Source organism: Sturnira hondurensis, unplaced genomic scaffold (genome assembly GCF_014824575.4).
Source record: "Sturnira hondurensis isolate 20B ecotype Veracruz unplaced genomic scaffold, ASM1482457v3 Scaffold0001304, whole genome shotgun sequence".
Classification (NCBI taxonomy): Eukaryota; Metazoa; Chordata; class Mammalia; order Chiroptera; family Phyllostomidae; genus Sturnira; species Sturnira hondurensis.
In genome coordinates, this window is record NW_028073935.1 from 8252218 (window position 1) to 8266347 (window position 14130).

At 37.4% G+C, this 14130-nt stretch overlaps 1 protein-coding gene across 3 annotated transcripts in view; it reads right to left on the reverse strand.

The window, feature by feature from the left end:
- GCC2 (GRIP and coiled-coil domain containing 2) overlaps positions 1-14130 on the reverse strand; it is a 98257-nt gene that overhangs the window by 11732 nt on the left and 72395 nt on the right. For 2 of the 3 annotated variants that reach the window (XM_037070669.1, XM_037070663.1), the window contains exons 19-22: positions 11925-12142; positions 6640-6834; positions 5294-5433; positions 1727-1928 (exon numbers count right to left, since the gene is read on the reverse strand). In XM_037070669.1, the coding sequence (XP_036926564.1) occupies positions 1727-1928; positions 5294-5433; positions 6640-6834; positions 11925-12142 (755 nt within the window). The remainder of the gene's footprint in view (positions 1-1726; positions 1929-5293; positions 5434-6639; positions 6835-11924; positions 12143-14130) is intronic. The other variant, XM_037070673.1, reaches the window with a different exon arrangement.

The following is a 14130-nucleotide window of genomic DNA, read 5'->3' on the forward strand; positions in this document are numbered from 1 at the left end:
CCCTTTGTGCTGAACACCAAATCAACCTAAGATGACAAGAAGAAACTAGAAGACTGGTTAGGCCTCCATAATCGACACAGAGCTGAAAACCCTGTAAAGTAGTTGGCTGCAGTTGTGTACTCAGGCCAATGATGCTACTGAGTACTTCAAACACAAGAAATGAACAAATAAACCTGGCTTTTGTTTCTCAAAGAAAAAACAAACTAAAACAAAAATGAAACTATGATCCTTAAGATACAATTTCAATTTAGGAAACTATAGCAGCTGTATGAGAATCATTTTAAAGGAGTTTATGAAATCACAGTGTTAAATCTATTTCACATGAAAGTGTTAAAATACAGGATAGCTTTAAAGTTATATAAACCTGGAAATGGACTGTTGCATATGACATAGACAAAGTGTTAAGCCGTTTAAGACTGTTGTCTCTAGATTATTTTGTGTAGAAAAGGAGAAAGTAGGAGAGAACAAGCCAACACATGTTAAAAAATTACGATGCGAAATAAAACCACATTTTTTGAAGAGATTCTGGGGTTCCAGAAGCTCAAACTGTGAACCCTGACAAAGAAGATGTCTACTAAGAAGAGCTGCTGGTGGCTAATTGGCCTCGAGGTATAACAAAACAAAACAAATCAACCCTAGGCCATTTCTACACAGGCTCCTCTCCCACAAACCGCACTTTAGAAAGAGGGCTACACTGAATTGCTGCTCACCTTCTGCCTGCACTCTGTTTCTGTTTTTTGAGCCAGCTCTTGTAAAGAAGTTCCTGGTACGGCAAGGAATCCTATTTCAACTAATTAATAGCACCGAGGCTTTCCAATTGGAGCTGTGCAGCTCCAACCAACCAAAGTATCTCTATTCTGACCAATCAGAACAGTGCCTTCTCCCTGGCTGGTGTGGCTCAGTGGATTGAGTGCTGTCCTGCAAACCAAAGGGTCACTGGTTCAGTTCTCAATCAGGGCATGTGCCTAGGTTGCAGGCAAGGTCCCCAGTAGGAGGTGCACAAGAGGCTATCACATGTTGATGTTTCTCTCCCTCTCTAAAAAAAATCAATAAAATCTTAAAAAAAAAAAAAAACCCAGTGCCTTGTGACCAATCAGACTGCAAGATTTGGAGTCCCCATTTGCATGAAGACAGACAAATCAGAAACCAGGGATGGGGACATCTGTCAATATAAGCCAGCTCCCCTGTGGCTCTAAAGAGTCCACTTTCCCTTTCCGCTGAAGAATGAAGACTGTTTCCTTGGTTGAGGAAACAGGAGCCTCCCAGGAGCACAGCAAAGCAGATCAGCAAGGAGCAGAGCCAAACTGTCTAACAGGAGAAGGGCCTGGCCCAGGGCTGCCTCACAGCTTTGCTGCATCACAGTTGAACTGTTTCGCACTCAATAAAGTTTCCTTCATCACATGCTAAAATGAGGATTCGTATTGGCACTGAATTGGCTTAAACAAGCATGGGTTGACAAAATTAAACACTGTATTGTATTTTGCTGCAGGTTAAAAATTATATAAATGTCCTATAGTTGCTGAACATTGTTAAAAAGCTAGCTTTTTTTCTAATCTAGTTGCGGGTTTACTAGATATGATAGAACATCCAAATAAACAAAATTAAGTTATAATTTTAAGTCACAGCGTTATAATAAAGATTGTAAGCACACATACAAAATTTCAACCATGAGACAATATTTAGTGTAAATTATAAGGCAGATGTTTTAAGACTTTGCTACACCTACCTTGAGCAATTGCAGCAAGTTTTCCCTTTTCTTCAGGACTGAGCTGCAACATTGTATCTATGACAGGAAGAAGCCTTTCTCTTTCACTCCCTGGTTTTAGAAAAATGAACTGCAGCAACACATTCTTCAAGTACTCCAGGTTAGCTAAGGACTTCTCTCGCTCTTGATTTCTTTCCAATCTTCTAATTTCACTTTTGAGAAGCTGGTAGTAGAGAAATGACTTTGAAAAGTAGGTTTTAGGAGCTTCTGGTTAAACATGGCAGAATGAATAAGTGCATTTTTTCTCTTCCCCCTAAAATGCCCACAAAATGACAATAAAGGAGACCCTAGGAGAAAAATGTAGCTGAGAAATTTCAAGAAATTCTAAGATGGGAGAGATGTACTGTAAGTTACTCAGCTTAGTGCTGACCAAGCACCACAGATGAGAGAAAGTATACCACAGAAAATCACCTGCTTCAGAAGTATAATGGAAACTGGGGATAAAATCTGAGGACTATGTAAAGTCTATATAGTGGTGCCATGATGCTTCCTTCCCCTTCTACTCTGTAGCAACTTAAGGCGGTAGGGGTAGGCTCAGGGCTCTGGGTTACCAAACACTGTAAGGAGTGCAGGCTAGAGTCTAAAGGCAGGGGTTGAGGTGAACATGTATGTATCTCCACCACTAAACTCTTTCCCTGCCCTGCTCCCAGAACCCCAGGTAGTTAAGATATATACAGTGAAATAATGTTTACATGATGAAGAGCAATTAACCAAAACCAAAGTCAAATGTAGGGTGAAGTGAAAATTCTGGAATGTAAGACAATCTAAATTACTATCAGAAAAATGGAACAAAAGATATGAAAAACACAGTAGGCTGTTAGTCTTTGAGGAAGATTTCTGGATTTAAACCAAAAAATATACAGTGTTTCATTTTGTCACTCTAGGTTACTCCTGGAAAGCTAGCCAGCTCTGTCCTAAAACCTAGGGTAATTTTTAAAAACTGACAATAAGGTCTAAGAAATCATGTGAGAATGTATATTTGTGGCAATAAAATATTAAAATAATCACAGGTTCACTGGGCTAATAAATGATTTGTTAGACATGATAATGTTTTGACTATGTGGAAAAAGTATTTTATAGATATACACACTAAAGTATTTAATGATGGGATGTCATAATATATATAATGTACTGTTAATAGCTGAATAGCTCAGCATTAAAAATTATTTTGACAAAAACAGCTGGTGGCCGTGCATAGTATTGGACAGAAGCATGTGCTTTCCAGAAAGAAAGGAGTTTGAATTTTGTTCCACTGTTTATCAGCTTCAGTTTTTCTCTCATCCATTGATTTTGTTAGAACTAGGGCCATTCTTATTAAATGCTATTCTTGCTAAATGTTAAAATGTAGCATAGTATTTTACAGACCAGCCATAATCAGAATAAACTTGACAGAACCTAACTTGATAAGTGTAGCCAAGTATAAAGAAGAAATCAACATGTAATTGACCAAATAGTGAATATAAGCAATTGAGGTAGGAGATGGTCAGGAGTGAGGTCAGGATGGTCACTTTACTTTCTGGTAAAGTGTCATGGTGAATCAAGACAGCACCTGTGCAGAAGATGTACATGGCCCTTCCTCCTTCATTATAATAAATTAGCATTGTGGGACTCCCCTCCCCTGGTGGATAATCAAGGAAAATCATAGTAGACCGCATAGCTTAAAAGTAATATAACTACTTGTACATGCACAATAGAAGCCTGCCAAAACTAGTCAGGAAATATCTGCTCTGTAATAACAGAATCCCTCTGGCCATTGAGGGTGAATTTCTGCTTGGAGCTGACCTGCTTCCATGTCCTGTGGAGTATACTCTCACTTAATAAATCTGCTCCCTTTCTTTCTGCTATAAACTTTCTGTGTGTTAGTTCAATTCATTGTTTGCAATCACCAAGAACCTGGTTACCTGTGCCCACCTGTGACACAATGGTTAAGCTTCCCTTGGAAAGACAGAGCTTTGGATGCGAATCTCATCTCTTCACTCACTGCAAGTAAATAAAACTACCTTGCAACATCCACTTCTCCTTTTTTGAATGGAGCACTCCAAGGTAAACCCCCTGGACCTGGTTAACAATTATGAGAATTAAATAATTGTAAAACCCAGGTCCTGGCTCATGAGAACTATTCAGTAAGTAGTATGATTATATTTGGAGTGTTGATATATCATTGAGCCAGACTGAAAATATCTCATTTGTGTAATCCTCAACTGCTCCACAATCTATCTACATGTTTCTGGCATCTCTAAGATGGAAAATTTCTTATGCCATTTTGCCACTTGTGAAAGTAGTTTAGTGCCATAAACATCAGCAGAATGATCTGAATAAGACATACTCCATGGTTTATCTTTAAAATTTAAGAACCTGATAAGGGAAATAGAGATGAAATCCTTTTTAGTGCTAGCTGCGTTTTTCTCTCCATTATAACGTCAGATAATCACTAACAGAATCTATACCCAATTAATCAAGTGTATATTCAACCTTACATTATGACTGAGATCTTGTTACAGTAACAGTCAACCACACAAGAACAAGGAGACATTTAACCTGACCTCAACCCTGGAGTGTCCAGCCACCAGGAAGGTGAAGGCTGACCATCATGTTCCAGGAACCAGTAATGAAGACATTTATCAAAGATATCCCTTGAGACTTCTCCTTGAAGGTGACAGACAGCTGGCATTGGCAAAAGCCATAAACCACAGGTGTCAGGGGAAGAGAGGAATGCTAATCTAAATGAAGAGATAACAGCTGAACAAAGGGAGCTTGGGAAGAAGCCTCCAGACTCCCCTTTCAGCTTTTTCTCTCCTCAGTTCCAAGGGAAAGAGCACCTCCCTGCTCCTCCTAGGAATCTCCTCCTCGTAGATTCCCACATTTCCCTTATATAAGCTTACTTCTGAAAACTCAAGGGGGAGGTGGATGTTAGGGTTTTTACCTGCTACCCTCTCAGATCAGTGGCCTCTGATATTAACAAAAATGCAATTATAATCCAATCCCTTTCTCTGTGTTTTGGCTAAGTGGTGATAGGTAGCATGAGCTCTGGACTCAGTTGCCCTCCAGTTTCAGACCTATACCCATTTCAAAAAAAATCCTCACTCAAGTATATAAAAAAATATATATTTTACTGATTTTAGAGAGCAAGAAGAAGGGAGAGAAACATCAATATGAGAGAGAAATATCTACAGGTTGCCTCCTATATGCACCCTGACCAGGAATTGAACCGACAACCTTTTGGTGTAAGGGATGACCTCTCAACCAAGTGAACCACCCAGCCAGGGACCTATTTATGTTTTATTTAAGCATACATAGAAAAATGACTTCTAAATCTATTACAGTTTCTTAGAAAAAGTAGGAATTAAAATAGTATTTATATAATAGATATAAAAACAATATTTCTTGATTTCAGGAATATAATACCATTAAGAGTCAAGATGTTATGGATACATTTGATCTGTGAGTTTTTAAACTTAGGTAAGTATGTGTAGAGGGTCAAGAAACCCAAACTGGTGTATTTTCTTATTAGCAGTTTCTGGGCCTTACCTTAATTTGCTCCATAAGGATTGCATTGGTTGCTTCCGTTTCCCTGAGCAGTCCATTTAAGTGATCGGCACTTTTTGTGGTGGAACTGAGCTTTTGCATCAATTCTTCTTTGGTAAAGTCAGCATGCCACAAAGGAGTCTCTACAAAATGTTCCAATAATTAATTTTCAAAATCAGACTACTGATGAAAATTCTAAATAAGAAAAATATCTTAGTAGGTCCACTCTCTTTGCCATCCCCTCTGGTCAACATAACACAATTAAAAAGTTACATGTAGAATGTAGCACAAACAGGACAATTTCTGTTGTAAAGTATACCATCTAACTGAATATACCTATGAGCCCCAATTCCACAATTTGTTAGGCTTTTGCTTATAAATTGTTTTATTAATTTTAGCACTCATCCTCCTCTGTTAATGTTTCAAAAGCTTGTGTCATTTTACTTATAAATGAAGTATTAACATTTATGATCACTTATATCATGGACTCATAAGAATTTTACATGAGGTGAAATAGGCATCATTATTCAAATTTTACAGATGACAAAACAAGCTCAGAGTTAACAATTAATTTTGGCAAAATAACAAAGCCAAGTCTAATTCTTGGTTCTACTACCACTCTACAGCGATGCCTCCATCTCCCCAGTTTTAATTTAATTTGAAGGAATCATAATTGCAGTTTCCATCCACATCATAAGCAATGACTGTGGATACTCCAGATCCTGAAACTTCCACCTGAATTATGAACATTAGTGTTCACTGTAAGTAAGAATAAAATATACCAAAACTTCATTATTATTTAGGAATGCAAATTTAGTACTACTACTTCATCGAGAGAAATAAAATTGCTTCTTAGAATGGTGAGAGAATATTTACCATACTTTCTAATACCACTATAGAATTTCCAACCATCTCTTTCTGGTTCAAGCTTACAGCTGAACTAATTGTAATTGAAAAAAATTTCGGGGGTGGGGGATGCTCAGTTGGTTGGGTATTATCCTGCAAACTGAAAGGTTGAGTTTGATTCCTGGTCAAAACACATGCCTGGGTTGCAGTTTTGGTCCCTAGCTGGAGCGCATGCCAATCAATATTTCTCTCTTACACTGATATTTCTCTCACTCTCCCTCCTTCTCCTTTCCCTCGGTCTCTAACAGCAAAAATAAAAATGAACTAAAACAAATACACTTTTTAATTTTTTTCATCCTGCAGTAAACTTTTCCATTTGAAAAGGGGTGGAATACTGAAAGAAATTTTACTGGAATAGATAAAAATGGTATTGATAACAGAGTAATATTAATAAGACAGAACAGAATTAAACAAGAAAAACATACTTAAACAGAGAAACATACCAAGTTTAGTTTCAGAAGAATTAAGAAGCCACTCTAAAGATTGTATATGAGTCCCAGCAGAAGATACAGACTCTGTATCAGTTGTCTCCATTCCTTCTCCCTCCTCCCGGGTGACACAATGTATGTCCAGAAGGGGCAGGTCTGTGTTTCTCTTTTCTCGAAGGTTCTTCACAGGTTGGTGGGAAGAAGCTGGGCCTATTAGTTTTTTTCGAAAGGGGAAGTGAGTGTTCAAAATAGATAAATTTAGCATTAACAGAGATACACAATAAAATTCAAATAATCCTAATGAGATTAAATGATATGATAAGGAATTTGAATAGAAAAAAAAAAGTAAATGGTGTACAAAAAAGAATTTCTAAAATGGTCCCCCAAATTTGGTGACTGAATTTTTAACCACTGAAGTCATTTCAGCAGAAGCTACAGATTAACTGTACTAGCTGGATAAACTAAACTATCAGATAACACAAAGTTCACAATATAAAGAGTTCATATTGGTAGAAATTCTAAAACTAGATTTTAGCTATTTTTGAGGATTAGGTACTTCAGATAGCTGTACTTTCTGATACAACACACTTGCTAAAGTCTGTTCCACAGATGTCTTTGTCTTTGTCACTGCCTTCAAACATTCACCTCTGCTGGTTCCTACCATTGTCTGCTCACATCTTCAGTGTTCAAGCAAGAACCTAGAATCCAGGGCAGAGAACTAATCAGTCATAATTCATGGGCAAGGCTTTCCTGCTTGTTGGTAATGAACACTTGCATAGAAATATATGGTTGGTAAGACACTTTTAGACATTACTTTATTAACCCCAAGAAACCTGACACTGAGAGAAATTAAATGACTTTGTCCAGGGTCTCACATCTAGTTTTGGGACCAGAGTTCTAACCCAGGTCTTTAAACTTCCATGAAGCTGCCTCCCATTTCCTTTCAAACATTAGCCCTCTGGCTACATTTGTTGCGGTGTTTTTCTGGATTTTTGATATTTGCTAACTGTTCATTCTATTGCTGATTCCTTTTGCAACCAGTGTTTCTCTGGCTGATCACTACCTGTGGTGATTCACGGCAAATGTTAAATTTTCTTGAAGCTGGTTTCTGACCTTGACAAGTGATTTAAGACTGCCAGTGTCCTGGTGACATTTTTCCATGGGGAACAGTATTAAGTATATAGCTGATACTTAGGGATTTATTCTGGGGATGCAAGGTTGGTAAAATATCTGCAAATCAATAAACACGATATATCACATAAACAAAATGAAGGATAAAACCACAAGATCATATCAACAGGTCCAGAAAAATTTTTATCAGAAAAAAATCTGATAAAATCCAACACCCATTTATGATAAAAACTCTTAGGAAAGTGGGAACAGAGGGAACATAACTCAACGTAATAAAGGTCATATACGTCAAACTCAGAGTCCACATCATACCCAATGGTCAAAAACTACAAGCGTTTCTCTTAAAATCAGAAACAAGACAGGGATGTCTGCTTTCACCTATCTTATTCAACACAGTATTAGAAATCCTAACCATTAGAAAAGTAGAAGAAATAGAAGGCATCCCAATAGGAAAGGAAGAAGTAATAAAACTGTCATTATTTGCAGATGACACGATGCCACGTCCAGCTCCGCCAACCATGCTGTCTGACAAAGTCCGAGCATGGGGAGGACGACTTCAAAGAAGCATGTTCCGGCTTCGCAGATGTAGCATGAATAGATATGTGGTATTGATCTTAATCTTGCTGTCTCTTGTTGTTCTAACCTTTACCTTTCTGATAATTTGGAATCTCCTAGAAATGCTGACCATTCTCAGAGCTGAACAGCAACTAGGTCAGGCTGAGAACAATATCACCTTAGCCTTTCCCTAAAATAACACCTCCTTCCCTGACCAGATTAAGCAATTGTAGGATAAGATAATACTAGCTAGTAGGGGGCCTAGAATATCCAAGGCAGCCCCCTTAAGTAAGTCCCGAAGCAAATCCCCTCTGATAAAATAGCCCCTGAATGTCTGAAGTTGTTAGAATAACAGCCCCTCCTTTACCTTGAATAGGGATATATATCTATTAGAATTAGACAGGCAGAAAAATAGGAGAAACTAGTTAGCTATTAAGTATGTAAAAAACAGTTACTAAGAAGATAAAGTTCATAGTATACAGAGAAATATTTTAGACAGAAAGATAGATAGCTAAATTAGACATCACAAAGGCTTATAATGAGTTCCTAACCTCTGCTGGGTCTAGCGTATCGTTCTACCCCATGACTAACTCTAAGAACTCTGATAAATAATAGGACATTTAAACTTTGTACATAGAGCCATTTTAAGTTGTCTGATTAACAGTTCTCCTGGTCAAAATAATTTTGTTCAACATAATTGAAATTATGGGAATTTTTATACTTTTCCTGATTACCTTTGTATTTAATTTTTTCTGCTTAACTGATCATGCTTGCACCTGTAAATGTTCAATCATTATTAGAAATGAAAATATAGAAACCTGCTTGTACCTACAATAAACGGAATAGTGCTTCACCTGCCTTTGAGCTGTGTAGTTTCCTGTTACCCAGCACCGACGCCCATCCTCACCTCGAGGGACCCCTGGACCCTGTTGCGGCTGGACCGCGGCAACATGATACTGTGTATATGTCAGAGAACCCTAAAAATCCCACCAAAAAAACTACCAGACTGATAAATATTCAGTAGAGTAGCAGGATACAAAATTAATATACAGAAACCAGTGCATTTTTATATACCAATAATGAAATATCAGAAAGGGAAACTAAGAAAACAACCCTATTCACAAGTGTTTCAAAAAGAATTAAATAAGCAGAAATAAATTTAACCAAGGATGTAAGGACTTGTCCTCAGATAATTATAAGACACTGAAGAAAAAAACTGAGGAAGATACAAGTAAGTGGAAGTATATACCCATTTATGGATAGGAAGAATTAACACCAGTAAAACATCCATACTATCTGAAGCAATCTATAGATTCTAAGCAATTACTATTTAGATACCAATGGCCTATTTCACAGAACTAGAACTAATATTTCAAAAATTTATATGGAACCACAAAAGACCCCAAATAGCCACAGCAATGTTGAGAAAGAAGAACAATGTAGGAGGAATCATACTACCTGATATTAAACTATACTACAAGCCACAGAAATTAAACAGAATGGTACTGGCATAAAAGCCATACAGCCATATAATCACTGGAATAGAATAGAAAGCCCAGAAATAAACCCACAACTTTATAGTCAATTAACATTTGACAAAGGAGGCAAAAACATACAATGGAGTAAAGATAGTCTAGTCAATAAATAGTGTTGAGAAAATTGGACAGACATGTGCAAAAAACTTAAGAATGCACAAGAATAAATCTTCTTACAGCATACACAAGAATAAGCTCAAAATGCATAAAAGACTTAAATGTAAGACTCAAAACCATAAAAATCCTAGAAGAAAACAAAGGCAGTACAATCTCAAACATTTCTCATAGCAATATTTCTTTTTATCTCCTCAGGCAAAAGAAACAAAAGAAAAAATAAACAAATGCGACTACATCAAATAAAATGTTTTTGCACAGCTAAAGAAACCATCAGCACAATGAAGACAACCCACTGAATGGGGGAAAAATTTGCCAATGATTCATCTGATAAGGGGTTAACATCCAAAATTTATAATGAACTTATACCATTCAACAACAATAAAATAATCCAATTAAAAATGGACAAATGATATAAATAGACACTTCTCCAAAGAAGACAGATGGTCACAGACTTATGAAAAGATGCTTAAAGTCACTAATCATCAGAGAAATACAAATTAAAACCACAGTGAGATATCACCTCACATCTGCTGGAATGGCTATCAACAATAATCAACAAACAATAATTGTTGGCAAGAATGTGGAGAAAAATACACCTTCATTGCACTTTTGGTGGGAAAGCAGTATGGTGCAACCACTGTGGAAAACAGTATGGCGTTACCTCAAAAAATTAAAAACGGAACTGACTTATGACCCAGCGATTCCACTACTGGGAACTTACCCAAAGAAACCTGAAACACGAATTCAAAAGACTGTATATACCCCTATGTTCACTGCAGTGTTTTTTACAATAGCCAAGATTTGGAAGTAGCCCAAGTGTCCATCAGTAGATGAGTGGATAAAACAGCTATGGAACATTTATTTACACAATGAAATACTACTTGGCCATAAAAAAGAATGAAATCTTACCTTTTGCGACAACCTGGCTGGATCTGGAGAGTATTATGCTGAGTGACATAAGCCAGTCAAAGAAAGACACCTATCACTCATATGTGGAATCTAATGAACAAAATGAACTAACAAGCAAAACAGAAACCAACTCATAGGTGGAGAACAAGCTGGTAGCTGTCTGGGGGAGGAGACTGGAGACTGGGTTGAGGGGATGTAGGGACTGAGAAAAATAAATATAGAAGAACAAACTCATGGACGCAGACAACAGCATCGTGAGTGCCAGGGGGAGAGGAATAGTGAGTTGTGGGAAGGTGAAGAAAGGTATAGGGGAGATAGGTGGTGATAGACAAGAGATTTTACTTGCAGTAGTGAACAAACAATACAGTGTACAGTTCGTATGTTGTGGAACTATGCACCTAAAACCTGTATAATTTTGTTACCCAGTGTCACCCCAATAAACTTTAAAAGGAAAAAAATAAACTTGATACTTAATAATAAAACATAGCCTCATCTTGGCTGACATATTCCCATCTCTTCCAGAAAGCAGAATGGATGATCTGGGTGTGGTTGAACTAAAACTACAACTAACCAGAAATTTGAAAGGGAAGAAGCTGCACTGGCCAAGCAATCCTACAAGTTCAGTGCTGTTTGAGTGTTTCCAAACCTTTTGCTCTCTAATATTTCTAACTTAAAAATAGACACATTTTGATGAATAACAATGAAGAATGCTGAACAGATCCAGTGAATACTGGAATTGGGACACAAGTCATAAGACTGACACATTATGTTTGAGTCAGAGAAAGGAAATACTCTAGTACATGGAGGATGACAAATACATGAAATTCAGTTTTATCAGGTTATATAAGCTAGTGTAAGTACAATCTAGAAGGGTGCCAATGGTTCACATACTTTCTCAGTGAGAAAATCCAAAATGTACTAATCACAGAGTTATTAACATTGGCTGTCACCTAGTAAGTTTTCTATTCTCTTAGGAATTTTTGAAGAATATATTTGAGTGACATAAATACATGATAACACGAACAACCCTTGTTTCCATGTGTACATACGTACTTTTTGTGGTCGGTTCACTCTTAAGCTGTAAAAGCTGAGCCTCCACCTTGGAGAGCTGCTGCTGCAGAGTTTCCACTGTCTTTCGGTGCTCTTCTTGCAAATGTCTCACTTGATCTTGGAAGCTGTTGCGAAGCACCTCATTCTGGGATGTCAGGTGACCCACAGTCTGTACATGTTCAGACTTCATCATCATGTTCTCTGATTGCACTGAGCATAATCTGAAAGGTGAGAGGAACTTAATTCATATGAGATCTTTCAACTAAGATGCTGACTGAGCCTTTTCATCTGGGTCCTGCAAGAGAATTAGCCTTGAGATATTGATTGAACATTTGAATTAACTTCTCTCCTATGCATCTATATGGGACTAGTTGTATAACAACCTGGGGAGAAATGATGCTGGCTGTCATCTAGTTCAAATCCTATTCTGTATTCCATAGTTCAGGTGAGAAAACTTGGTTGAGAAACTATCTTGTATGGTTCAGATGAGAAACTTCATTCATAGGTTATCAGAAAATGGCATAGAAAACTATACTTTTAATTAGTGCACATTTGGTTACTTATGTAATAGCTTATATAAATAGAGGATTAATATATCTTTTCTCTATTACTCTGAAAACACACAAAAAAGGATACTAGCTTTTGATTCATAAAGGCAAGCATCTCCTTTTAAGCCAATTAACATGCCAGTCTGAAACAAAAAGACTTACCTTTCTATACTTGTTTCCGAATTTCACTGTACTTCAGAACCATTGGGTACCCTATTAAAAATACAGACATCTAGTTCTCATCCTTGAGCCAGCCACTGAATCAGGATCTCCAAAGGTGGTGCTAAAAATTGCCTACTTTTAGCAGTTTTCCATGTGATTTTTATGTAGCCAGCTTGGAAACTACTATTTTTAATGGCTCAGTTGTACTGTTGATGTTCTATATGTTTGGCTTTGGTAAAACAAAACAAAACATTTTTTTAAACAAGGGATCCATAGATACACTATCATAAAAAAAATCAACTAATACAGAAGCAATTATAGAAAACTATTGAAATCCTTTTCTATCCACTCCTTCCTACCCCTGCAGTGTAAAATCCCAGCTTTGGTGGTAAACATCATTAATGGTTTAGCATATAGCTTTCCAAGATCTCTTTTGTATGGGCTACAGATATGCACATCACGTAAGGTTTTAAAACAACATCTAGTGTCTAAAGAGAGACAGATGCAATAAAAATATCATGCTTTCAGAAAAGGTATAATGCCAAATTCATATCGATTAATGAGTTTAGTGAATGCAAATATATATACTGCCCCTCAAATCTGCATTTTTTTCTTCAAGCATTTTGTTCAATATCTACCAAGGAAGTAAAGGAAGAACCATTAGTTATCAAAACAATTTTCTAAGGAAGATAAAAACTACATTTTAGAGCTAAGGTAATGCTTCTAGTTTTCAGATGGTATTAACAACATTTCTGAATCTACCAATTTAAGAGAGCTAGAAGCTTAAACCCCCACCTGGAACTAGAACAACTATGATGATGAAAGTTCACTGTTCTGTCTCAGCTCTTACTGGGGTGTTTATATTAGCTCGGTCCTCTGGGCAATGAAGGTATTAGATAGTCACCTTATTTATTCTATTCCTCTGCAGCAATTAAAAATATCTCATACAGGGGAAGTATGGATATTAAAAGTTTTTAAAAAGAGAGTAACAGTTCCACCCAAGATGGAGGTGTTGATAAATACACTGTGCCCTCCTTGCACAACCAAAATGACAACAAATTTAAAAACAAAAAACAACCAGAACTGACAGAAAATCAAACTCTTTGGAAGTCTGACAACCAAGGAGGTAAAGAAGAAACATTCATCCAGACCAGGAGGAGGGTCAGAGATGGGCAGCTGGGCAGAGAAGACACACAGCAGGGTGGTGGTTGGTAGACCCGGTGTGGGGCCATTTTGTGGACTGGGCAGCCCCACATTTGCATGCAGATAAACTGGGAGGAACAACTGGGGAGAGAGACAGGGAAACAAAGCCTCAAACTTCTGATGGAAAACACCTGTGGTGGCTGAAGTAGCAGGGGGAGAAACTCCCAGCCTCACAGGAGAGTTCATTGGGGAGACCCTCGGGGTCCTAGATTATACACATGTCCACCCACCTGGGAATCAGCACCAGAAGGGCCCAATTTGATTGTGGTTAGCAGGGGAAGTGACTGAAAACCAGC